The sequence below is a fragment of the Marmota monax genome, unplaced genomic scaffold, assembly GCF_021218885.2.
Source record: "Marmota monax isolate L192 unplaced genomic scaffold, Marmota_monax_Labrador192_F-V1.1 WCK01_AAM20220418_F8-fsc00055, whole genome shotgun sequence".
Classification (NCBI taxonomy): Eukaryota; Metazoa; Chordata; class Mammalia; order Rodentia; family Sciuridae; genus Marmota; species Marmota monax.
In genome coordinates, this window is record NW_026695205.1 from 2,109,267 (window position 1) to 2,135,486 (window position 26,220).

General features: G+C 35.8%; 1 protein-coding gene and 1 pseudogene across 4 annotated transcripts in view; both read right to left on the bottom strand.

Moving 5' to 3' along the window:
• Positions 1 to 23,164, bottom strand: part of Rasal2 (RAS protein activator like 2) — a 361,482-nt gene extending 338,318 nt beyond the window's left edge. For 2 of the 4 annotated variants that reach the window (XM_046430004.2, XM_046430003.2), the window contains exon 1: positions 22,876 to 23,162. In XM_046430004.2, coding sequence (XP_046285960.1) covers positions 22,876 to 23,077 — 202 coding nt within the window. In that variant the 5' untranslated portion in view covers positions 23,078 to 23,162. Of the gene's footprint in view, positions 1 to 22,875 lie in introns of all 4 variants that reach the window. The other 2 variants (XM_046430001.2, XM_046430002.2) reach the window with 2 other exon arrangements.
• On the bottom strand, positions 5,861 to 6,011 carry LOC124083554 (U2 spliceosomal RNA; annotated as a pseudogene).
• Positions 23,165 to 26,220: the final 3,056 nt, after the last annotated feature.

Sequence of the window (26,220 nt, forward strand, 5' to 3'; positions counted from 1 at the left end):
ATGTAGCTGTTCTAAGCAGATGTTTGTTTCCCTTGTGCTGAAAGCAAGGCTTCAAAGCACTGAGTCAGTTTTATTCAGAGAAGTCATGGGGCTGCAGACTGGACATGACAGCATGCTGTGTAATGAATGACACACCCTGTTTCTAAGTATAGACCTGAAGCATTAAAACAATGTTAATGAAAGTTACTTATGGGAACTGAATGTTAACTGTTCCCATCTCCTTTTCCTTTTCTGTCATTTTTCTGTCATCTCCCATGGATCATGAAGAACAAATTTAAAAAGGTAATGCAAGTAGAAATCACTTTAAAAGACAGCCAAGGTTGTAGAAGATGCTTTAAAAACTAAAAAAAAAAAAAGCAATGTATGCAGAGTGATGCTGAATAGTTGTTTTTTTAGTACTAACTAAAAGAATGGAGTTTCTTTGAATCTTACTCATATGTAATGCATATGCACAGTGCATAGTACATCCCAGCTGCTCAAAAATATTATGCTACAGTATAGTTAGAGTCTGAAATCCTAATTTTGCCTTGCTATGCCAGTCTAGTTTAAAAACTGTATATTGTAGTATTTTATTACTATAAAACCTTTAAAAATATGCATTATATATCTTTACATATACTTAAGGATTGTCATATCAAGTAGACAACAGTTGACGGCAGGAGCCATCCATGTCTTCTACTTTCTAGTATAGAATACAAACAAGAAAACAGGCTCAAGAGTCATGGCACAGGGTTTCAAATAGACGTTCTACCACCTGCTTTGTGACCTTAATCTTACCCTTCCTATGCCTCAGTTTTCTTAGCTGCAAAATAAAGATAACATAGTTGTAAAAATAATAAATTTTGAGTGCCTCAAAGAGTGTCTGGAACATGGTAAGCAAAAAATACTAGTTGTTATAATTACCTGTATCCCTATAGTAGCTAACATGAAGTCTTGCTCCTTTTGAAGATGGTTCATGTTATCTGCCTACTGGCTGAAAGAATAGACAACCATATAGGCAATACAATTTCTATTATGACTATGATTTGTGAACAATGAACTACTGTCCTAGAAAAACATTACCTCATTTAATTCGTCCAAATGTTTATTAGTCTAAAAGGTACATATCCCAACTTCTCAAACCTATTTGAAAAGGAATTGGAGAATAACTAAATCACAAAACAAATTCTTCACTTCTTTCTTCTGAGTCCATTCAACAGTCCAAAGTAAGAGAAAATTACAAAGTATGAGAAAGCAGGAACCCTTGGCCAATGCAATCTAAGCTGGTCATATCAGAACATAGGAAAATTTATTGTTATTCTTCTGAAAAATAATTTAGATTCTTAATTTCAAGAGGAAAAAGATATTTCAGAGACATCTTTCGTCATGTAAAACATCTTTTAGTATCAAAACCACAATGACAAGCCGAGCACAATGGCAAATACCAATAGTCCCACTACTTAGAAGGCTATGTGGTAGGAGGAACTCTTTATTTAGTTAGTTGTTGATGGACCTTTATTTTATTCATTTATTTATATGCAGTCTGAGAACTGAACCCAGTGTCTCACACATGCAAGGCAAGTGCTCTACCACTGACCTGCAAGCCCAGTAGAAGGAACTCTTGAACCCAGGAGTTTAGAGGTCATCATATGCAACACAGCAGGACTCCATCTTTCAAAACAATTAACATAAGACCCAGCAATTCCACCAGTAGGTATACTCAAAAGAACTAAAAGCAGAGACTCAAAGATAACTGGGATGAGATTACAAAGTGGTACAACTACTACTGCGGAAAAATATATAGTTCTAATTTTTTGAGGAACCTTTATACTAAGTCCAGCAATTTCATATTATGTATATGATATATATATATATATATTTAAAAAAACTGAAAGCAGGGTCTTGAACACCCATATTCACAGCAGCAGTATTCACAATAGCCAATAAGTTGAAGCAACTGAAGTATCAATCAACAAAAATATTAACAAAATGTGATTGATACATACAGTATTATTCAGCCTTATAAGAAATGAAATTCTGACACATTTTGTCATGGGTGAATCTTGAAGATATTATGCTTAGTGAAATAATGCAAACACAAAGATAAGTGTTGAATGATTCCACTTATGAGGTGGAACAATAGTCAAATTCATAGAAATTCAAAATAGGAAGGTGGTTGCCAGGAACAGGAGGGAGGAGAGAATATAGAGTTACTATTTAATGGTTGGAGTTTCAATTTGAAAAGAAAAAAAAAAAGTCCTGGAGATGCTAATGGCTGTGCAACAATGTGAATATATTTAATGTCACTAAGCTAAATAAGTTAGAATTTGAGAGTGATTTAAAATAATTTTATATTATGTACATTGTGCCACTACGTATGTATTCTATTATATGTGTGTGCATAAACATATAAATACTTAAATATTTTTGTATGTAAATATTTAAAATACATGATTTTATTTATATAACATATAAGTAGAACAGATTTTTTTTTTTAAACCCAAAAGCAATGGTCTATTCTGGGAGGTTTCAATTTTCTTAACAGGCCATTGGGTATCTTCAAAAAAAAAAAAAAAAAAAATTGTTTTAATTAGTTACACATGACAGTACAATGACCTTGATATATCATACATTTGAATCAGATGGGACATAATTTCTCATTTTTCTGAGTGTACAGGTTGCAGAATCATATTGGTCATGCTGTCACATATATGCACATGGTAATAATAATGTCTGTTTCATTCTTCTATCCTTCCTATCCCCCAATCCCCTCCCCTCCCCTCCCTTTTCTCTACTTGGAACAGACATGTTGAAAAGCACTTTGGCAGTTTCTTGCCAAACTTGTAAAGTTACTAATAAAGTTAAAAATACTCTTATCATATGACTTGGCAATTTAGGTATCTGCTCAAGAAAATAAGGACATATGCCCATACCCAAACCTTTTACTGCAGGTTCATTCATAATTTCCAAAAATTAAAATCAAAATATTAGTTTTTGTAGATGAGCAAACTACAATATATTCCTATTACAAAATACTACTTAGCAATAAAAAAGAATGAAACCACTAAAACAAAAAAATTATAAAACTAAATTGGGGGAAATCTCAAAAGCCCCCATGCTAAATCAAAGAAAGCAGAAATACTATGTTATATATCCCATTACTTAATTTATGAGACATCCTAAGGCAAATTGACAATAAAGGAGCAGGAGGTTACTTTTTCAAATGATGGAAATATTCCAGATCATAACTGTGGAGGGAGTTTAAATGACTACATACATTTGTCAAAGTTCCCGGAACTGTACATATAAAAGGGGAAATTTTTACTATATCTACATTATAACAAGAAAAATTGGAGTACTACCATCAACTTAAGTATTCTTGCTTCCCAACAAACATTCAATATGTAAGATGATCAGCCTATTGCCTAATTTTGTACCAAATCTCAGGTATTACCTTTCTGCAAATAGGACAAAGGTAAAACTCATGATTCTAGTTTTGTCTCCCAAATATGTGTTTTTTATTCCAAGACAATGAGCTCCAAGTTCAGTGACAATACATCAGAAATAGCCATAGCAAAAAAAAGAGCAAGAAATTTTAAAAAACGGGTCTTCATAAGATGAATAGTCTTTCTTTGGAAACTTATCTTACAAATCAATAACCAGATATAAATGACATATCATTAATACCAAGTTTCATATGGTACTAAATAAGAAACCTCACATTTTTCACCCTCCTCTTTTTTAAAGTCAAGGTCAACTTCAGAAGAATTGACATCTGGAAAAGCACTAGGAGAGAGGTCATTGAAGTGGGTGCCTGTATTTCCTCAATTCAACAGGAACAGATAGTATTTTGAAGCATTATAGTACTTTCTATTCTGCTTAAATAAACAGATGTTCAAAGCCCTGAAGTATAAAATATAAGCCCAAGTTTCTTTGTCAGGAGACACTAATACCTGAAATTAGCACTATAATTATATATTAACTTTCTTTTAAATCTCTAAAAACTATTTGATTCTTAAATTAAGAATAGATACCTTTGTTTTCCCATCTTCAAAGATTTCCTAGTTTAACCATATTAAATGGGAAAGCAAAATGTATCACATGTTGAATTTTCAAAATCAGATCTCAAACTTTAAAGTGCATCTAAATTACCTAGGTGCTTCTCAAAATGCAGTTCCTCAGAACAGCTCCAAGAGATTTGCATACGTGAGAATGGGGAAAAGAAGAGTTCAGGGAATCTGCCCATTCCATTCCGTGCATGGCCCAGGTAGTTAGTTTTTATGCAGATGGTCTGAAGGACCATCATCAACATGCTGAATTTGGTACCCATGTTATATTGCATTACCATGAAATGCTAGCACTCTTTGCACGAACTATTTGGTATCACCACTAGCCTGTGGTCCACTTATCTAAGATCTAAAAATAAATTTTAGGTACTATGCAATAAAAATGATCCAGAACATTATGTGAGTCAAAAAATAGAAAGTAAGCATTACAGATTTTTTTAAATAGTTAAATAAATTTAACAAATCCATATCATTAATCATTTTCTCATGCAAAAACTATACTTATCCTGGCTATAATCTTATATAAGACTTATACAAGATAAACCTGTATCAAAAAGCTAATAAAGCTTTTCCATGAGCCACAAACATACTTGCCTCCAACAAATAGCAAAGTCAGTTCACAAATCAGTCTTTCCGATTTATTTTTCTCCTGGATGCACATTAAGATGCATACAGACAAATGACTTCATGTCACTTTTGATATCATTACTACATTCTACAATTGTCATCATTCCTGAATACCTGAAAATATGTGAGTTACCATCTCAATTTGATCATCTCTATTTTTTACTTTAGTCAAAGCAGACAACAAATTTCTTTTATACTTAATGTGCCTCCTAAAATACTCAGCTTTTTTAAACTGCCATGTTGGCTTTACAAGACAGATGAACAGTCTCATGTTTTCTTATCAGACAAAAATCGGATTGCTGATCAAGCCCACAGAAATTTTTCACACTTCACCTAACATTCCAAACCAATTGTGTTGAACATTACATAAATTTCATTCATTATTTAGGCAGTAACAGGAATCAGCTCCATGGATTCCAGGCTCCTTTGAGAAGACTCAGGGTGCCCTTTGTTTTCAGAGTAAAGACCATAAATAAAAACAAGGCAGTCCAATAACAACTAGTCCTATATCCAAGCTTAGCTCTTAGAGAAGATCTATCTCCAAAAGCTTCTATAGAAACCCAGAAAAGAAAAACAGCATCAGCAACACTAAAATACAAAATGAGGGAATATCAGTGAAAAATACTAAATTAAAAAAAGAAAAGCAGTTCTATGTTTTTGTTTATATGTTCATGGGGTTTATTTTTTAAGCTAATATACAGAGTAAATGAACAAAGCAGAAAGGGGTTTGGGAAGAAAGACTAATAACAAATGACAAAGAGAAAGCAGAAGTAGTCTCTTAATCAAACACTTGATAAGAGTCTAACTCTGATCAAGTTACAACCTATTTTACCCTCAGTTTCTTCATCTACAATCATATCTACTTCACAAAGTTGCTGTAAAGAACATCAAGGAAAAGGCATATCGTACATGTCCAAGAACGACATTTAAAGTCACAATCCATTAGTGAACAAAATATACTTTAAATAAAGAAACATTGAGAAAATTAGAATAAGAGGTAAGAAAAATTCATTGAACCTCAAAAGGTGACCCTGTAAAAAAGAAAATAGTGTACTGATTTTCACAAAGAAGTTAAGGGTTGATTTCAGAAACTTGAGACCAGTAAGTCGGATGGTGTTCACCTGGTATTATAGATGGTGTTCATCTATAATTTAGATGATTTATTAAATCTTGGGCAGGGGGAGGTGGTTACTGGGATCCTACTGAGTTTCAATCATTACTCAAAAGATTCCAGTTAACTCTAACAGAAGTAAAAGGAAATATTTTGATCTTACTAAACATTTAAACTGATAAGAACAGATACTACACTTGATCTTAGCCAAAAGGCCGAGAAGCGATTAAACATTTAAAATAGTCTCATGCCAAGGTCTAAAAAATTATCCCTTAATGTGTTATAGATATTACTATTCTTATTTTATAGATCTATATCACCTAACATGGCTTTATGAGGATAGCAATACATGTGAATAGTTTTGAACAGTTAGTAAGCATAACATTCTATAAGTCTGTTAAACTATTCAATTTCACACTAATGAATTAAATAAAAATTATAATAAAACACGATGTTGAGAAACTGAGTAAAAGCATTCACACTTAACTGAAGTAGTCCCTTAATATTTCATAACATTTGATAATGATAGAAATTCTGAAATGAATTCGTTAGATTACTCTAACTTTTCTACATATAAAAATTCACTAATGTGCACAAAAATTTTGATTTACTGAAATGGTTATACTTCCTCACGGAACCTCCACTTCCATAAGGTTAAAGTATGTGTTCATTAACTAAATAGTTATAAAATTCCCTTTCAATATGTAGTTTTCAATACAGCAAAGGAAATAAAATACCTGTCCAAATAAGAATATAAAAGTTAGATTATGAAAAGTTTCATAGCAGAAATGTAATAAAGTATAATAGAAATTCAAAGACAGGAACAGTATTTCCAGCCAAGGAGGAAAGGAGGCAAAGAGATGTCAAGAAAGACATCAAGGGACTAGGAGGGTCCTGCTGTGATAAAGTATGTACTTGGCATGCATAAAGCCCTGGGTTCAATTCCCAGCAATAACAAAAGAGACTCCAAGGAAGAAGTCTTATTTGTGCTTGGTCCTAATACATTAATAAGGATTTTGAAACATCTCTAAATAACAAACACACATTTTCCTAGAAGAAAAATGCTTCCAGTCACGGGGGGGGGGGGGGGGGGGGGGGGGGAGCAAATATCTCAGTAAATTCCAACATCCCTCCAGTATTCCTTCTTCATTAAACTAGAATTTACATTTGACATATCTCCCTATCTCCCCCCATATCTACTGCCTCATATCCATCCCCTCACAAAGTCTTACTTATTTTAACCTCCTAAAAAAAAAAAAAAAAAAAAAAAAAATCTCTGAAGTCCGTTTACTTCTCTCTCCTTCACCATCTCCTTAACTCAAATTACCATATTATTGAAACTACAGATTTCTAACTGACTGGTCTCCTTGCTCTACACAGATCTATCCTCCACACAGCACTTGGAATGGTCTTTTCAAAAGCAAAGACATCAGGCATCACCTTCCAGACCCAAATCCTTGACATGGCCACCTCTCTAGCCCTCTATCTGTGCTCTAGCCATTCTGGCCTTTATCCCCAAATTCCACAAACTTGCCATGCTCACTAACATCAGGACCTCTGCGCGTGTTATTGTCTTCATCTGGAACACTCACCCATTCCTAATCCCCTTCACTTTTTAACTTGTTATTCCATTTTGGCCAACAGCAGAAATCCCCTTATATCTGGTTTGGGCCTGAATAATGACATGCACTAAAGCAAATTAGTAGTAATATTCTTTCTACAGTTTCAAATCTGGTATGTTCACTTCTTCAGAGAGGCATAATCTTGTCTATCAGAGCTCTGACAGGTTGAAATCCAACCTGTCACAGTCAAACCAGATATAAAGGGACTTCTGCGATTGGCCAAAATGGAATAACAGATTTACCCTCATACCTTCAACAATTAAGTTTTTTTCTCCTACTATTTTAATCTCTTCAAATGATAAATCAACTACTTAAAGAAAAAAAACAATATTTTATTCTGGAATTTATAAGTAAAATGCATGACAATGGCCCAAAGACTAGAAAGAGAATTAATGAAAACAAAATTATTAAGTCCTTATACTACACATGAAGTGATATGTTATCACTTGAAGGTAGGTATTATAAGCTAAAGATGTATACTATAAACTACAAAGTACTACAAGTGTTAGAAAATGGAACTAAAAATATGCAACTAATGCAAAAGGCAGAAAGAGTACAAAGAGAAAAAAGAATACATAGGACAAATTAAATAGCAGGATAGATTTCACACTAACCATATTAATAATCATTAAATACAAAAAGTCTAAATACCCTAGATGAAAGGTTAAATAAAAAACTATGACCTAACTATAAACTGCTTACAAGAAAATATTTAAATATGAACAAGTAGTGTAAAGTAACGCCAATGCTAATCACAAGAAAGAGTGGTTATATTAGTATTAGATAAAATATATTTCAGAACAAGGAGTATTACCAAATATAAAGGAGGCCATTTCATAATGATAAAGGATATAATTATATATTGATCAGAAAGACATAATACTCAAATATTCACGTTCCTCTTAAAGCTTTAAAATACACAAAAGCTGAAAATCAAGAACATATAAGTCTTGGGCTGGCTGGGGTTTGTAGCTCAGTGGCGGAGCACTTGCCTAGCACATGCAAGGAACTGGGTTCAATCCTCAGCACCACATGAAAATAAAATAAAGTGTCCACCTACAACTAAAAAATGTTTTTAAAATTGAATATGTAAGTCTTAAACAACTATCAAATCTAATCTGTTTATATAGAACATTCCACCCCATAATAGCAAAATATACAATATTTTGTTGTTTTAAGTGAAAAATATATTCTGGGCTATAAAAACAAGTCTCTATAAATTTAAAAGGATTCAAGTCAAACCAAGTATATTCTCTGACCACAAATTTTTATTTACTTATTATAAGAGCTAGGGGTATAGCTCAGTGGTAGAGTAGTTGGTCTAGCATGCATTAGGCCCTGTGTTCAATCCCCAGCACTACATTAAGAAAGAAATCAGTAACAAAAGGATATTAGGAAAATTCTCACAAGCCACAAAAACGGAACAAAATGTAAATCAAATCTCCAATAAATGACATATCTGAAATATATGAAGAATTCATACAAGTCATATTCTGATTTTAACATGTCCCTACAGAAGATACATGAGTATCCGTTAATCACATGAAAAGATGTTCAATAACAATGGTCATTAGGTGAAAAATGTATATATTAAGACCACAATATTACTACACCTCTCTTGAAATGACTAAAATTTAAAGACCAACCATACCAAACATTAACAAGAATGTACAATTGGAACTCACATACACTGCAGGATAACGATATAATCATTTAGGAAAACAATCTGGCCACTTCTTAAAATGTAAAAAGATATTCCGACCATATGACAATCATGTCACTGTTTGATATCTGCCAAAGAGAAAAAAAAAGCAACTGTCTATACAAAACAAACAAAGGTTCACAAAAATGTTATTTGTCATGGTCAAAACCTAGAAACAGGCAGAACACTTGCCTAGCATGCACAAGACCTTGGATTCAATTCCTACTGCTGTGAGAGGGTAGGGGGGACTAAACAAAAAAAATAATAATAAAACAACCCAAATGTTCATCAAAAGGTGAGCTGATAAATAATGAAATATCCAACAGACTACTATTCACGCAAGACAAAGGAATTATTGATACATGCAATAATCTGGATGAATCTCAAAATGTGCTGAATGAAAGAAGTCAGATTAGAAATCAGCATTTTATATATCATACAATTCAATTTATATGAAATTTTAGAAAACCTAAACTAATCAATAAACACAGAAAACAGATTAATGATTGTCTGGTGATGTGATAAGAGGTATGGGAGTGGGGGGAATAGGAAGGGAGCATTAACAAGGGCCACAAACTTTTCAGACAAAATAGATGTTGTTACCTTAATTGCGGTGATGGTTTCATATTTCAAAATATATCAAATTATACTTTAAATATGTAATTTGTTCTTATTAAAACTCTTGTTTTTAAAAAAAGACATGAATTGATCAGAATGTCAGATTCTAATTTCCCACTGTTAAGCTGGCCACAACTCAACAGAATTACAAATTTTGAAGAACTGTAACCTATTAGTAAGAAATGAAGTTATATGTCAAAACTGATTTACACACTTTACTGGGTATGAATCATACTTTAGGTCTCAAGTCCTTGAAATACTAAGCATGGGATATAAATTATAGAGCATGTGTGCCATAAAGTATGGCCAAGTTCAAGAGGATCTAAGATGAAAAGAAACCAGGTCCACCAGGAGGTCACAGTGCTCCTGGTCTTTTATAGAATTCACATGCTCTTCTCTAAGTGTCCTAAAATATATTCTATTTGATTAAGTCGAATCAATGTTTGGATTAGTCAGACTCTTGTCAAAGTGGATTCTCTTTTTCTAGAATGTAGAGCAACTTGAAATATAAATCCTGGAGTAAATGGAGCTATGCCTCAGCTGAGTACAACTCATGATCTGTAACATTTTGTGATCTCCTAAATATCAATAGTCTAACCGAGGTGATCAAACATAAGTAACAGGTCTAGAAGGCAGTCTGTTAAAAGGCATTTTGGAAAACCTAATAGAAAAAAATTAATATTCTGTATTACTGCTAAAAATACATTTTAGAGAACAGACTTTGTTTAACCTTTTTTAAATAAAGAAATATTCACACTACTCACCCACATATAGTTGTCTACAGTTAATAAAGTGTGAACAATTCTATAAAGATATTCAGGAAAAATCACATTCAAAGCATATCCAAAAATAACAAACGTTAATCTGCAGTAGTGGTGCTATATAAAATTCATAGGTAAACTATAGGATCAGGGTCCAGAGTAACACATTTTTTTCCTTGTTATGATTTACTGAATGCCTTCTATAATAACTGAATTTTTTAATTTGTAAGGAGCCAAACTGTATAATAGTTGAGAGCACAGACTCAAGTGGAACCACCAGGATTCAAATCCCACATCAGCTACTTACTTGTGGTATAACCTTTGGCAAGTTCCTTTATATCTTTATGCCTCCAACTCCTTACCTATAAAATGGGAATAATACTATTTACCTATTAGAACAATTATGAAAATTAAATAATAGGCATAAAGCACTTAGAAAAGTGGCTCATAATAAGCACTCAAGGAATTTTACTTGTCATATTTATGATCATGCATATTATTATGACTGAGTAAAGATTAATATATACAATACTATCACTAATCTGAAAAACATCAATGTACTGAAAATTCACTCAAAAAGGACTTGAATAGACATTTCTCCAAAGAACACATACAAATGGCAAATAAGCGCATGAAAAGATGCTCACCATCACTAATGATTGGTAAAATACAAATCAAAACAATGAGATACCACTTCACATCTAATAGGATGGCTATAAACAAAAAATGGAAAATAGCAAGCATAAAAAAAGAGTTGGGAATATAGTACTGTGGTAGACAAGTTCAATCCCCAGTACAGGTTTTGAAAAAAAAAAAATTAATGCAAAAGAATTTTTTGGTTACTCTATGTAGCATGCTCACTTTTATTCCTGCATTTACCAATGAAGAACTCAATTATCTGTCCTTACCTATATGACCCCAAAGTAGGCAGCAAGGCTAGAGGTAAGACATACTTCTAAATTCTAAGATGACTTAGAAAAGCATAAAAATTCTACTTTTGCACACCCTGTAATCTCAGCAGCTCGGGAGGCTGAGGCAGGAGGATCACAAGTTCAAAGCCAGCCTCACTCAGCAACAGTAACTAAGCATCTCAGTGAGACCCTGTATCTAAATAAAATACAAAATAGGGCTGGGGATGTGGCTCAGTGGCCGAGTGCCCCGGAGTTCAATAAATTACATATATGCTATTTAAAATATTGTGAGATATTGTTTCTACTTTGCACTGTTTAAGTGTAATTGTCAACTTAGATAAGAGATAGGGTAATTTAATTACTTCACCAATAAAGTGGGGAACTGACTCACCATGTTTCTTAATTTTGCCAAAAGAAAAAAAATGCAGAGTATCTTGAGAGGTAGGGGGGGAAGGCAACTTTGTAAAAACATACTTTTATATTATATGTGCTCACAGGTAAATGGAACAATATCATTGTTTATACAGGGGGAAAGTATTATTGCTAGTTAAGCTATAGGAAAAGAAACAGATGGTCAACAGACATTACAAAGTAAAGCTTCTCTTAAGGTGACATTCTGGGATGACAATCTCTTAAAAAAACAAAAAATGCAATCTAAAAAGCAAATAACTAAAAATATCCTCTTAAATTGTTTTAGGTTGAACTTGCAAAAGAATAACTAAGGACTTTCTTACTTGAACAGTAAACAGACCACAATAAATCCTCTGGAACATCTATTTTAATAGGAATCACTACATGGTTAGGAAAGAATTGTATTAGAAGTAATCAAACTAGATTCAAAAATAAGTATATAAATTTTAGTTTCTATAAAAGGAAAACTATTATGAAGTCTTGATGATTAGAAAATACTAAAGGCCGAGTCATTGTTTTAGTTGTTAAAACATCATTTATTAATGGGTAGCTAACATACTGCCCATCTTTTTCAAAGTCCACACATTGACACAGACTAATTACCAATCACTTGAACAAAACTGACCCACTTTAAAATAACATGCACTTGAAAAGTCTTGTATTTCCTACTCAGGATCATTCTTGAACACAAACACAGGAAAATTGTAAGTAGTCAAGGCTAAGGGAACCACGGTGGGGAAATCTTGAACTGTGGATACTCTGAACTTCAACACAAACTGGAGTGCACAAATAATTTGCGGCCAGGCAAGGACACATTTTATACTGTCATTGCCCTGATAAGTGCAAATCCTATTCTTTTTGGACAAAATTCACATAAAATAAGACTGAAAAAAGTTCTATAACAAGAACAAACTGAGAACAAGAGTAATCTTCACCTTTTCAGTGTATTCTTGATATCAAACCCCAATTACAACAGCAATTAACAATGTTGTCAATGGTGATTTCATGCTTCCATAAGCTTTAAAAAATATGTAAGGACTACAACTGGCTGTCACCAAGTTCAACAAGAAAATATATCAGTAACTCATACTTCAAAAGTCTAAGAAAAACAGTTATTCATATCATTCATGTCTTTATTATTTATAAAGCAAGATATTCATGTTTTATGTTCTGCCTAAATTTAACTCAAGTTTTCCTACAAACCTCTAGAATGTTAACTAGACATGCAATTTTTTCCTTTCATTCTCAAACTGCTCAAAACCATTGTTATAAATTAAATTAGTATGCTCTTAAAGTTTGCTCTTTTTCTAGGATTGCCACCAACCACGTGCTTTTCAGAGAAAACATTTTGGGTCTGTGTAAGGTTATTTTAGTTAGAGAATCTAATAATATAAATACGGCCAGCAGTCACAGATTCAATATTTAGCAAACCAACTGCTTTAACTCTAGACTCCTTCACTCATCCACTTAGAAATATGTCATTAATCAAAAGAAGGAAAAGTGGAAAAATAACTCCATTTTTGAAGGCAGCCTTATAGCATTACTCTGGGTATTCAGTAATGAAATTTAAGGTTTCAATATGTTGAAAACAGATACAGTATTAAGACTTGAAATGTACTTTCATATGCTAATAGCAAGAACTGCTTTACAGGAAAGTTGCACCAATTTTGCACTAAGTCCTTTAAAAAAACATTTCATATTCTAAGAATTCAGTGTAAGGAAATGGAGGTTCAGTTCAAAGACTTTACACAAACACAATCAATAAACTGTCAACACAAAAATTGTGAAAAGATGTTAATTTCTAAATGAGCACGACAGTTAAATAAGTTGTTAAATAGTCATTGATAAATTATATTTTCATATTACAAAGCCTCAGTAATAAAGTAGCATGATACAGGCACATGAATAGAGAGACTGAGAGAACAAACTCTTGAAATAAACCAAAAGGCAATCTAGTACAGTACAGAAGAATAATCTTAAATCAGTGGGGGAAAGATGGATCATTCAACAAGTGAAAAGCAGTCCATAGAAAAACATATGAAAGAGAAAGAACATCTTTTGGACCAATAAGTGAATCTTCAACCAAAAAGTTTCATGGTTTCTGGAACACAAATAATCAATTCAGAATAAAACCAAGATGGGTCTGTCAACCTTCTTGGCCCTGTGGTGGTTAGGGGCAAGTTGGTGCACTTTTTAAGACTGAATCCAAAGAGGAGTCACTTTTTACCTTTGAAACATCACTTAAATGAAACTGAATCTATCTCACATCTTCTAGAAAGATGAATTAAAGATTAAAATGGATCAAAGATTAAAGTGTAAGAAATGAAACTAAAGAAACTAGACAAATCATAATTTTTTATAAACTCAAAGTAGGCATAGCCATTTTAATTATGACAAAATCAAAAGCCAAAAAAAGAAAAACCTACTATATTCAACTACTTAAGAGTAATTTTATTTATTTATTTATTTATTTAGGTAGTTGTAGATGGACAGAATGCCTTTATTTTGTTAATTTTTTTTTAAACGTGGTGCTGAGGATGGAACCCAGAGCCTCACGCATGCTAGGCAAGCGCTTTGCCACTGAGATACAGCCCCAGCCCCTACCATAAGAGTAATTTCTTCGTGGGAAAACACCTTAAGTCAAAAGACAAATAAGAATACAGCAACTAATTGAAGATAAAGGGCTCTTAACAGTTATCTTAATATATTAAGAATTCCGACAAATCACACACACAAAAAGACCCAACAACAATAAAATGGGCAAAGGATATTTACTGTTCACAGAGAAGGATATAATTAATGGCTCTTAAACATGAAAACATTCAATCAGCACTCCTGTATATTGCTGATGAAAAGAAAGGCAATTGGCAATATCTTTCAATATTGTATATATACCTTTCACCTAGCAATTCTATGATGTCTTACAGATATACTTCCATATAAGCAAAATGATAGCCTCAAGATTATTCATTAAAGCATCACTTATAACAAGTAACTTAGGGACTGTTTAAATGAATTATGATTCAGCTAGGCATTATGTAGCCAAAACAAGAATGAGGAACCTTTTTACATACTGACAAGAAAATACATCCAAGGTATATTAACAAAGTGGGGGTCTGAAGAAGGAAGGAAGGAATAACTCAAGGTAGAGATCAAATCAACGCTTATAATAGGTTTTTACATATGCAAAAATGGAGAAAAATTCATATAAACAGTAAAAACTATCAATCCAAAGCAATTAAAAACTGTCTCCTGGCCAATTGACTCCAGTCATTTCATTAACCTCACAAAAACATAACCCTGCATTTTTTTTTAAACTTTGCTCCCAGTTATGGCATAGTTACGGCATCTAGCTATCTAGCTATCCATTTGTTTTTCAAATTATTTATCGTGTGGAAGGAACAATGATTGCCTACCAGATAGCAAACGTGAAGTGGGGGGCCGGAAGACAGAGACATCTCATCAAATATCCTTTAATAGGGCTGGGCTGTAGCTCAGGGGTAGAGTGCTTGCCTAGCAATCCTCAGCATGACATAAAAATGAAGGTACTGTGTCCATTTACAACTAAAAAATTTTTTAAAATGTATGTCCTTTAATACTTTTTAAATCTTGAGACAAAGAAATGCATTACCTATTTAAAAAAATAGAAGTATATTTGAAAAAAATGTTTAACAGAAAAGCAGGATATAAAATATGTGCAGCATATCAAATATGTACACAGAAATAACAAAGAACAGTTATCTCTGAGGTAGAATTAGTGATTTTTAAGTTTAATGTAAATTAATGAAAATCCAAATAAACAGGGATTATATGAATAATTAGAAAAACTATTAAATTTTAATGATATGAACGAGGGAGATTAGACGTTAAAGCAGGGCCGGAATTGTGGCTCAGTGGTAGAGCACTTGCCTAGCACATCTGAGGCACTGTGTTCGATCCTCAGCACCACATATAATAATTAAATAAAGCATAAAGAATTTATGGCTAGGGCTGGGGATGTGGCTCAAGCGGTAGCGCGCTCGCCTGGCATGCGTGCAGCCCGGGTTCGATCCTCAGCACCACATACAAAGATGTTGTGTCCGCCGAAAACTAAAAATAAATAAATAAATATTTTTTAAAAAAAAAGAATTTATGGCTAAAGAACTTAGGGAAAAAAGATGAAAAATATCTATTCTGTCTTCTGGTCTCTCTCTTAAGGGTCACTATGAGATAATTCTCATCCTCCTACTTTGTGAATGTTTTGTTCATTTTGTTTTGTTACCTAGGTAATGGTACTTCCATCATTTCCCTTAAAGACTGTGAAACTAACAATCTGGTATTTCTCACTGTCAAGTTTTCCTGACCCTTAGCCTTGATAGGCATCTCCCTAAGGGAAAGCAGTAAGATCTACAAGCTAAATCAGGAGGCTAAAGAATCTGAGGTTAAGAGTTCTAATCCTGACATACTGAATTTTATCTCCAATTTTGGGGAAAAAGCTAAATTTCAAGAGCCAGTTTTTTAATGAAGCAATATAAAGGACTGCTTCAAAAAATATTTAGGACTACTGACTTTAAAATTTAATTTTTTTGCATTATCATTTTGAATTTTGTTTTCTTGCCTTATGTTAAATATTTTCCTCTCCAAAATTTCACTCTCCAAATCAGAATCTGCCAAGTATTACTAAATGCTCAGACCAGAGAAACCTACTCAGAAAGCCTACTAAAGGTGACACAATGTGAACAGAACTAGAGCAGTGTCGAAGGCAATTTATGAAGAAATAAAAATCCAATCAGGATCTAAATCAGACCCTTTAAAACAAAAGAAAACTGTAACACTGGTAAGGAAGGTAAAACTCAAGTCTCCTAATACCTGAACACAGTGTAAAAGACAAGGAAGATAACAAAAGTTCATTTGCTAGACTATGATACAGGAGTTTGTCTTCAAGCATTTTTTTTTTTTTTTAAACACTAAACTACACTGAGTCTCAGGATTTCTCTTTTCCTTCTATTTGCTTATCATATGCTTCTTCATGGCTGCCTTCTCACCAAAAAACAGACTACATTCAGAGAGTTCTCTACCTACTGGTCTTGAGAAGTATTTGATAGCCCTTGGGAAGAAAGGTGTTTTCACAAACATCACAGAGCAATTAGCCCTCTGCCAAGGCAGGGTGAAGTAATTTCAGTAGTGCCTTCAGCATACTTCAAACTCCTCCTCCTGGTTAACAAGACCAAACACCTCTCTAGTTACTTAAAAGTTCTTCCAAAGGGAGGGACAAGGGAGAAAACAGCTAAATTTTTTCTGGATTAACTCAGTCATTAGTTGAAGGCTTTTTTGTGGTTCACCTACTTAAAAGATGATCAAATCACTTTGTGCTACTGAAGAGACCAACTGCAAAGAACAATTATATAAACTCTGTGCTTCAACTTACCTCATTCTTTTTTCCAATAAAAACAAAGCATCAGAAACCACTGCCTTGACACTATTTTTATCTCTGTGAAACCTAACTTTGTCATCTGAATTCCTTTTCCTTGGAAAAATCAGAAATTTATTTCATTGAACATACAACATAATAGGACACAACTATTAAAAAAAAAAGTAAACACTGTGTGTACTCAGTTTTGGGAAACCCAAAGCACTTTTCACAACTTCTCTGGCACCAATATCTGACCTGCACTGACATAAAGCTATTTATAGTCTTTATACCACTTAATGTAAGTATTCATTTGTATAATTGTAGAACTATTAACATAAATGATTCCTGGCTGTTGCTCCAGACACCACTAGGGGGGTTTATGTTACTTGTATATGTATTCCTTCTCCAAAAAAAAAAAAACAAAAAAAAAAAAAAAAAAAAAAAAAAAAAAAAACATTTTTAATACTCACTCAAGTCCAAATGGTTTTGGAAAAGGGATTATGGATGTATAATTCAAATCAATGAAAAATATTCCTTAAAAATTGAGCAGTAATAAACCAATGATAAAAATATACTAAGATTTTATGAAAGAAATTATCCATTACCTACGAACATTAATAGAACACACAATGTAAATGAGACATTCTAGTTCTCTCAAAAGAAAAATGGAGCTAATCAAACTTAAAATAATTTAAAATGAATATTATATGCCTAGGCATTCTTGAGAGTTCTGATTTCAGAGAAGAACTCTTTATGCATATAAAATGTATTTGGAAATCTTAGGCAGCTAATGTATCAACATTCAAAGCTTATGCTACATCCTAAGTACTGCACTCAAGTTTTAAGATTTCATAAACTTCTAAAATATTATTACTCATTTATAAAGGTTCACGTTGATTTGTAAAGGCTAACATTATTGAGGAAATTAAAATATTTAAATAGGAATGTTTTGGGGGTTATATCTGATACATATTCACTGATTTTCTTTTATCAATCGATTAGCTAGAGCACATGAAACTTTGACTTGGTTGACATGGTGACAATGAAGAAGGTAGCAAGATAAACAAGACACTGTCAAAAATTTTAACAATTTTATTTATCTATACATTACAAAACTGGGTGCACAATTAAGACATGTAAGAATATTCTTAGTGAAGCACTCAAAGTTAATTATATTAAGAACATTCTGGGGGGCTGGGGTTATGGCTCAACAGTAGAGCACTTGCCTAACATGTACAAGGGCTGGGTTGGATCCTCAGCACCATGTAAAAAATAAAGGTATTGTGTCCAACTGAAAACATTCTGTGTAAGACAAGTTAGTCAGCTCTAATTCATACTGCCCCCCTCCAAGGGGGGGGGGCTTCTTGGACTTTTTACTAGATGTGACATTTTAAATAAATAAGGAAACATTCTCTAGAAATGCAATACATTTTATTATTTTTATATATATATATATATATAAAAAATCATCCTTTGTCCGATTTTCTGGAGCATAAGCCCTATGCATTACAACCAGGTAAGACTTTCATTCCATCTGCTCATATCCAGGTCAAGAGAAATTCTTACCCGATTCCTATTGTCACATTTCTGGAATTATATGATCTTATGAAGTATGGTTAATTTTTTCTTGTGTTTGCTGAAACAAGCCTTTAGAAACCTTCCAACAGGTTCCTTTGCCATCAAAAAACAGTAGATGCACACCAGCTTAATAATAATGTTGATGTTATTATATTAAATACTTAAGTCCTAGTAATATTAAGATTAAGGAGTACAAAATTTCTTATTGGCCTTTATTGTACTAACTTTATTGTAACTTGCCCTCTAATTCTTCAAGAGCCTATCTGTTAATTTACTTGCAGACTTTTTATACTGATGAGTGCAGAGCTCCACTGAAATCAGTTTTAGAGACAGTGTCTTAAATTTCTCCCCCAAAAATGTCCAACACTCGCCATCCATTCATGGTAAAGTAGTTAATTTTAATGTTCCCATTGTTTACCAGAAAGCACAGACAGTGAGGCTGGCTTTGCCGCTCCCGTTTCCTTTTGCTAGGCTGCTGAGCTTTTTCAGCCAATTGACTTTGCTTTGAGGCTATAAATATCTGAAAAATGTTCTGCATTTGATGCTCTTGGATTCTGCATCCATATTTAGCTGTTTGTGGCATGCCTTTGTTTAAGCTACTCTACCACCCATAAGATCAGTCAGGTTAGTGAGGTGCAGCAGCATACGCCTATAATCCCAACAACTCCCAAGGCTGGTGCAGGAGGATCACAAGTTGGAGAGCAGCCTGAGCAATTTAACAACTCCTGTGGCAAAATTGAGTAAATAAAAAGGACTGGGATGTAGCTCGGGGTAGAACACCCCTGGGTTCAATCCCTAGTGCCACAAAAAATAAAAATTTTAAGAAAGGTCAGGTTGAGATCAAAATGGTCAAGAGACGGATCAACATTCAACAGATATTGATGTAACTACTTTGAACAAGGCTCAAACCTGCTAGACATGGTGACAATGAAGGAGGAGGCAAGATAAACAAGACACTCTGTCAAAAATTTTGTAGTCTTGCAAGGCATGGGCACAATTCATTATCATATGATAACATTTTACAAATAAAGGAAAATGAAGGACAGTACAGCATATTTTCTCTTAACCATGTGTCAAAGATGAGCATCCATTTGTGTTCTAAATATAGATATAGCTATTAGAAAGTTCTGAACATATTCCAAAGTAGTTTTCCAAATCATAGCAACACAAAAAGTTCTGGATATATTATCAACCAAAGAGCCAAACCTATCAACACTAAAGTGAAAAATGCCTAGTCTTCAAATTTTGTGAGGCAAACTAAGAAAATATTGTTACTCAAAGTCTCTATTAGGATATTCTTGGGGAGGTTTTGTTGAATAATAATTTCAACGAGAAGTATATTGCAGAGGATATGAGGTATAGCCAGCAGCAATTAATATGACTCCTTATTATGCCCCATCTTAAAAACCAACCTGGCCGGGTGCTTTGGCGCACACCCATAATCCCAGTGGCTTGGGAGGCTGAGGCAGGAGGATCACAAATCCAAGACAAGTTTCAGCAAAAAGCAAGGTACTAAGCAACTCAGTGAGACCCAGTCTCTAAATGAAACACAAAATAGGGCTAGGGATGTAGCTCAGTGGTTGAGTGCCCCCGAGTTCAATCCCTGGTACTGCTCACACAAAAAAGAAAAAAAAAAAAAAACTGGCTATTTTAGTAGTAATTCAGTATAAGGAAATTAGAGGTTTAGTTCAAAGACTTGCACACAAACACAATCAGTAAACTGTCAACACAAAAATTAAAGGAAAATGTTAATTTCTGAATGAGAATGACAGTTAAATAAGTGACATTAAGTAGTCATTAACAAATTATTTTTTCATAATACAAAGCCTCAGTAATAAAGCAGCATGATACAGGCACATGAATATAGAGAAATTGAGAGAACAGAAACTTTTGAAATAAACCAAGATAAAAGGCAATCTAGTACAGGGTTTTGAACAAACAAGAAAAATAAACTAGTTTTCCCCAAATTGATTTCACATTCTATTATTTCTGCTTCAAGATTGTGCAGAAGAATCATACAATGGACAACTTAAAAACTAGCTAAGAACACAGACAAGAGTCATTCATATAGCTTTGGAATATTTACAAACTAAAGACAACAAAGTAGTTTCCAGGATGAGCTGCCTTAGAGGAAGGAAAATAGCTATAGTAAACAGTAAATAAAAACAACTTTTGGTTAATTGATGGGGATGGTAGGAAAAAAGTTAACAATGCAATGGAAATTCTGCAAGTTGGCACAGAATGCACTGTACATATATGCTTATGTGTGAATCTGAGCATGTATATACCAATTACTAGGTGTGAGGTTGCTAAGTGGACTTTCAACCCCCAGATGTATATGATAGGTTAGGATCCCAATCTCTGGAGTTCTTTAAAATATGTCAGGGGTATGTATGTGTAGATAAATATGCATTATGTATGCACGAGCGCACACACACACATGCCCTAAAACCAACTACAAAAACATGAGTTACATGCAAAGAATGATAGTTACTGTGAGGTCTAGAAGTCCTACAACACCGATTATCACATATTCTTACCGTAATATCATCTAAAAGACAGTATGCCAAAGAAGTGTACAAGAATAAAAAGGAACATAGAAAAATGCTGCTAACTACAATATATTCTAATTCATATTCATTTTCAGATTCTCATCAACCTTTGGTTATAAGAGATCAGCTAAATAGGATTGGCAGACAGTTAAAAAAAAATCAGGCAAAGTTTTTAATCTAATTTACTGAGAATGAACTGGGTAACCTTGCATCATCTCCCACTTTTGCTATAATTCTTCCAGGTAAATAGAGTAACATTGAGAAACACCCAAAAAAACCCAGCAAAATATGAAGTGTTACAAATACAAATTTCTAAGAAGAACTGGCTATGAGAAGATTTGCCGATATTTGTGATTCAAAGGGCCACTAGAGATCATTTAATACAGCCTACTCCTTTTATAGATTAGGAATCAGAGGCTAAAGAGATGACTTATTCTGCCCCAAGTCACTTAGCACTCAGTGGTAGCACTGAGTCAAGAATTCAGATGCCTAGACTCTTAGTTCGGAGATCTAACAGTGTTAGTCATGAAGTCTTGAAATCAACTGAAATACAGAAGAACAACTTCTAAGGTATGGTCACTCTCAAAGAATAAAGATATACCCTGTTCAGAGGGATGGAAAGGGAAAAAAAAAAAAGACATAATATACTTGATCTCTACAGGCTTAGATGCATATAACTGCAGAATAGTATCTCAATGTTGTGTTTGATCCTAGGTGCTTCAAATTTGCCATTTTATACTCAGCTACATTACTAATGTCTTTTATGATCATGTGAGCTAAGTGATAAATATCTTGCCATTTCAATATTTTAGAAAGCTACAACTAAACCATGATGCCAGACTATAAGTCCTTGGGCTATGAGTTTTCAAAACCAGCATGGTTTTAATGCTGCTGCAAACCTCACCCTAATAGAGTCTCACTCAGTTTTAATTAAAAAGGCGGTTACTAGGTGTGCAGAAAGGAAAAGTTTTAGTATGTTCATCACTTTTAACCTGCTGAGTGGCAACCCAGTCACTTCACAATGAAAACTAGAAATAGTGCAATCTGAAGTGATCCACGCACATTGAAATAAGTGGCTGCCTTTTAAGTGTGAGGTTCAGAAAGGGTTATAGACAAATCTGTTCCCTCCAAATAATCTGGCGTTTAGTACCGGTTTTATTATTTCATTTATTAGCTTATCATCTATGCGTTTTCATGTCTTCATTTCCAGTCCTGCCTCACTTAACAAGAGATGAAACCCTGTTCAGTTGATCTCATGGCTTCTTCCAAACCTATTTGCAGTTCCCTTGAAGAAATCACCTGAAAATTACGTCTGGAAAACCCAACTCCTCAAACTCACTGAGGGAGCCTGAAGAGGTCCAAAGATCGTACTGGGTCACATCCGTGGCCAGGTGGTAATCCGAGAAACTTGTCAGAAGCCCACCCCCAGAACAAAAAGGGATGCTGAGGGGCTGACTTGGGGGACTAGAGGGACTTGGGGGACGGAAATTAAGCTCAGGCAAAGACAAGAAACACCAGCCTCAGAGGCGGCCTGGGGTCCTTACCGTACACCCGGACCCAGCTCTGCTGCTGGCACACGGACTCCAGGAGGATCCGATCCAACATGCCACCGGCCATAGCCCCGCTGACCGGGACCACCGCGTCCAGATCCTCCGGGGGCAGCGGCGAGTCGGACTCCAGCCCCGGGAACATCTCCGGCCAGGACAGCGCCTCCGCGGCTCCTCCGGACGACGGAGAGAGCTCCATGGTGCCCCGGAGGGACGAGGCGGTGGCCGCGCTGGAGCGGCTCCGCGCCCTGTCCGCGCGCAGGGAGGACGGCGCGGCAGCGGCTGGGACCCGGCGACAGCAGGCGCGAACGCCGCTCGCCTCCTTCCCCGCCGCCCACTGCCCGCGGCCCGGGTGCAGCAGCCCACCTGCAGCCGGAGGGAGGGACTCGGGCCGGGAGGCGGGTCCGGCGTGGTCGGCCGGGGTGGGTCCGCGCTCAGGTGTGGGTCGCTCGGGGCGCGGACGTGGAAGACCTCGGGGGCGGCAGGGCGAGCCTCCGCGCCCTCAGAGCCGCCTTTCCCAGTCCCCGCGGGCGTCTCCCGCGGTCAGTCCAGGCTCGGGCTGAGGATGCGGCGGGGCCGGGCAGGGCTGGGCTCGGGGGCGTCGCCGCCAGGGGCCGCCCCCTCTGACCGGCTCCGGCCGCTGCCGCCTCAGGGGCTCCGAGCGCCCGCTCCCTCAGTCTGAGGGGGGCGGTGGCCCCGGGCTCTCGCCCGCCAGTCCTCAGCTCCCCGCTCCGGAAGGAGCCGGCCCGCCCCCCCAACTCTCAGCCTACGGCTTGGGCCGCGACTCGAGCTCAGGCTCCCGCTCGGCTGAGGATCTCCACAAGCCCGGCAGCCGCGGCGGTGGCAGCGGCGGCAGGCGGCATCCCAGGGTGATAGGCCGGAGCAATCGAGGGCCGAGAGCCGGGCCGCGTGTGCAGTCGAGTAACGAAGCGGAGGAGGAACTGCCAACCGAAGGCAGGAAAAATCGGGCACCGAATTATTCATCTGGCCGGGCCCGCCTACTTTCCAAATACAGTCTCCCAGACCGTGTGGTACGGCGTGGTCCCGGGCTCCCGAGCTGCGGCTCAAAGCAGAGACTGTGTGGGGAGGCGGGGAGGAAGGGGGGTGCGGGAAATTTGAAAAAGAAAAGGAGGCGCTCCTCTTTCTTCTCCCTCCATTCCCGTTTGTTTTTCTAGAAAAACATTTCTTACTGGTGGAAGAGATCGAAGGAACTGCTTTACGTTACAGTCACCCTAAAGGAAACGCCTACGTCCTTCCCAGAAAGGAGAGTTGGCAGCGGATCTGGGATTGCGGGTTCTGTACAGGATCTGCGTCCTGCGCCCTGTCCGCGCCGAAGCTGGACTAGTCATCGGTTTAGACTAGCAATGGTTAAGAAGTGTGGTGTGGACGGATGGACGGGCCCCGCGAGCACATGAAATGCTCAAAAGCCCAGTATTAACCAAACGCCTCTCTTTTTTGCCTTTGATCTTTGTGCAATATGTTGGCTTTTTTTCCCTCTAATGATGTCACTTGTGTTTTATTTTTGTTCTTTTTGTAGGCCTTGACTTTACTTTTATGCCCAAAGCCGGATTCACCAGTTTAGGTTTAAGATTACAGGCAAACAATGGTAATAATTTTGAAATTGAACATTAGCAACTTAAACCATGCTTTATGCGGTTGTGGATTTTCGACGACTGTTTCTTGAACACAGCTGCGTAAAAATGGAACAGATTTTTTTTTAGTAGTTGCATGTTTCCCTTTTTTAAGTACACCTTTTGGAGACTTATCAGTGTGCCTCTCTACCCCATTTCTCCCTACTTTGCACAATGAAACTGTTATTCAAGGTGACATTTTAGTTTTCTGGTTTCATGGTATCCTGGATTTATTGAGAGTTATGAGCGTGCATTTTGCAGTTTTCTCTTATTTTGAGTAAAAGAAGTGATCTTAGAAATAATTTCATCCCGTCTTATTTAACAGGTTAGAAAACAGGAACAGCCAGGTTACCTGGCAAATCAACCAGTCAAATAAATCTACAATGTCTCCATGACACCAATTACTTCAAACTTTGTTCAAGAACCCTTTGTGATTAAGGCTGTTCATCTGTTGCTTGGCGATATATTGGGAGGATCTTTTTCAATATTCAGAACCTTGCTTGCTTATTATCTAACTGCATAGTCTTGCAAGTCTAAACCACCATATATGCTTTATGGATAGGGAAAGATTTTGAAGGCAGAAAGTTACAGGGCTCAGCACTGAGCAGAGCTAGAGCATTTCTTTTTATACTAAATTACTGCCTATGTCTTGGTAACAAATCAGAATAAGTGAATAATGGACATCAGATGTACAAATTTAAGTAGCTCTATTAGTTAATATGTAAGAAACTTATTTACCCAAGCATTTATCAAGTGTTCATAACCCAAAAAGAAAACACTTTCCACAATCTGAATAGTTCTGAGAGATAAGCTGAACCCATCTTTTTAAGACTATTTTTTTTTAATTTATTTATATGTGCTGCTGAGGATGAAACCCAGTGCCTCACCCATGCTAGGCAAGCACTCTACCACTTAGCCACAACCCTAGCCCCAGAACCAGTCATTTTTAAATCACCCTTCCAATGAAAAAAAATTGATGCATAAAATTCTACTAAAGTACCGAAACATAGTTGTTAGCACACTAAGACTAAAACTCTAGACTCCTAATTTTAATTCATTAACTTAGATTACTTAAAAGTGTTTTCTTTAGCAGGTGGAGTTCTGACATTTGGGAAATGAAGAGTAAAGAGTATTATTTTTGCAAATTATTAAATATATTAAAAAATTATAAATCAATTTTCATTGCTAGTAGGCAGTAAATCCTACTTGGACTTTTATACCAGTGGTATCTCCCTGACATAATCCAGATTTTAATGTGAAGATAAATCCTTGGCTGATAAAGTCTTGGTTTATGTTATAGATTGCAAACTGTCCAAAAGAGCTGAAGTCCCATTTCCCTGCCTACCCTCTTCCCCTTCTTCCTAGAAGTCATTAGACACCTCTCAGAGGTGGCTTACTTGTTTATTGTCATTGGAACACATATCCCTAGGAATTGAATCCAAAACCCAAGAAAAGTGGAAACTGAAAATGGGGAAACTATGGAGGAGAGAAAATTTTGTAATTAGAGGTCTAAAATGCAAAAGGTGGCAACAGTCTAAGATCCAAAAGAAAGAGGCCATTGATTCTAAGTACACATTGCTAATATTAAGGAGAAATGAGCTTTTGGAATCGTGACCGTCACGACACAAGGGCCAGTTACTTGTCCAGTTTTTTCTTCTTTTCAGTTGTCAGGAAACACATAAATGGTTCTCTCATCAAAATTACATAAATG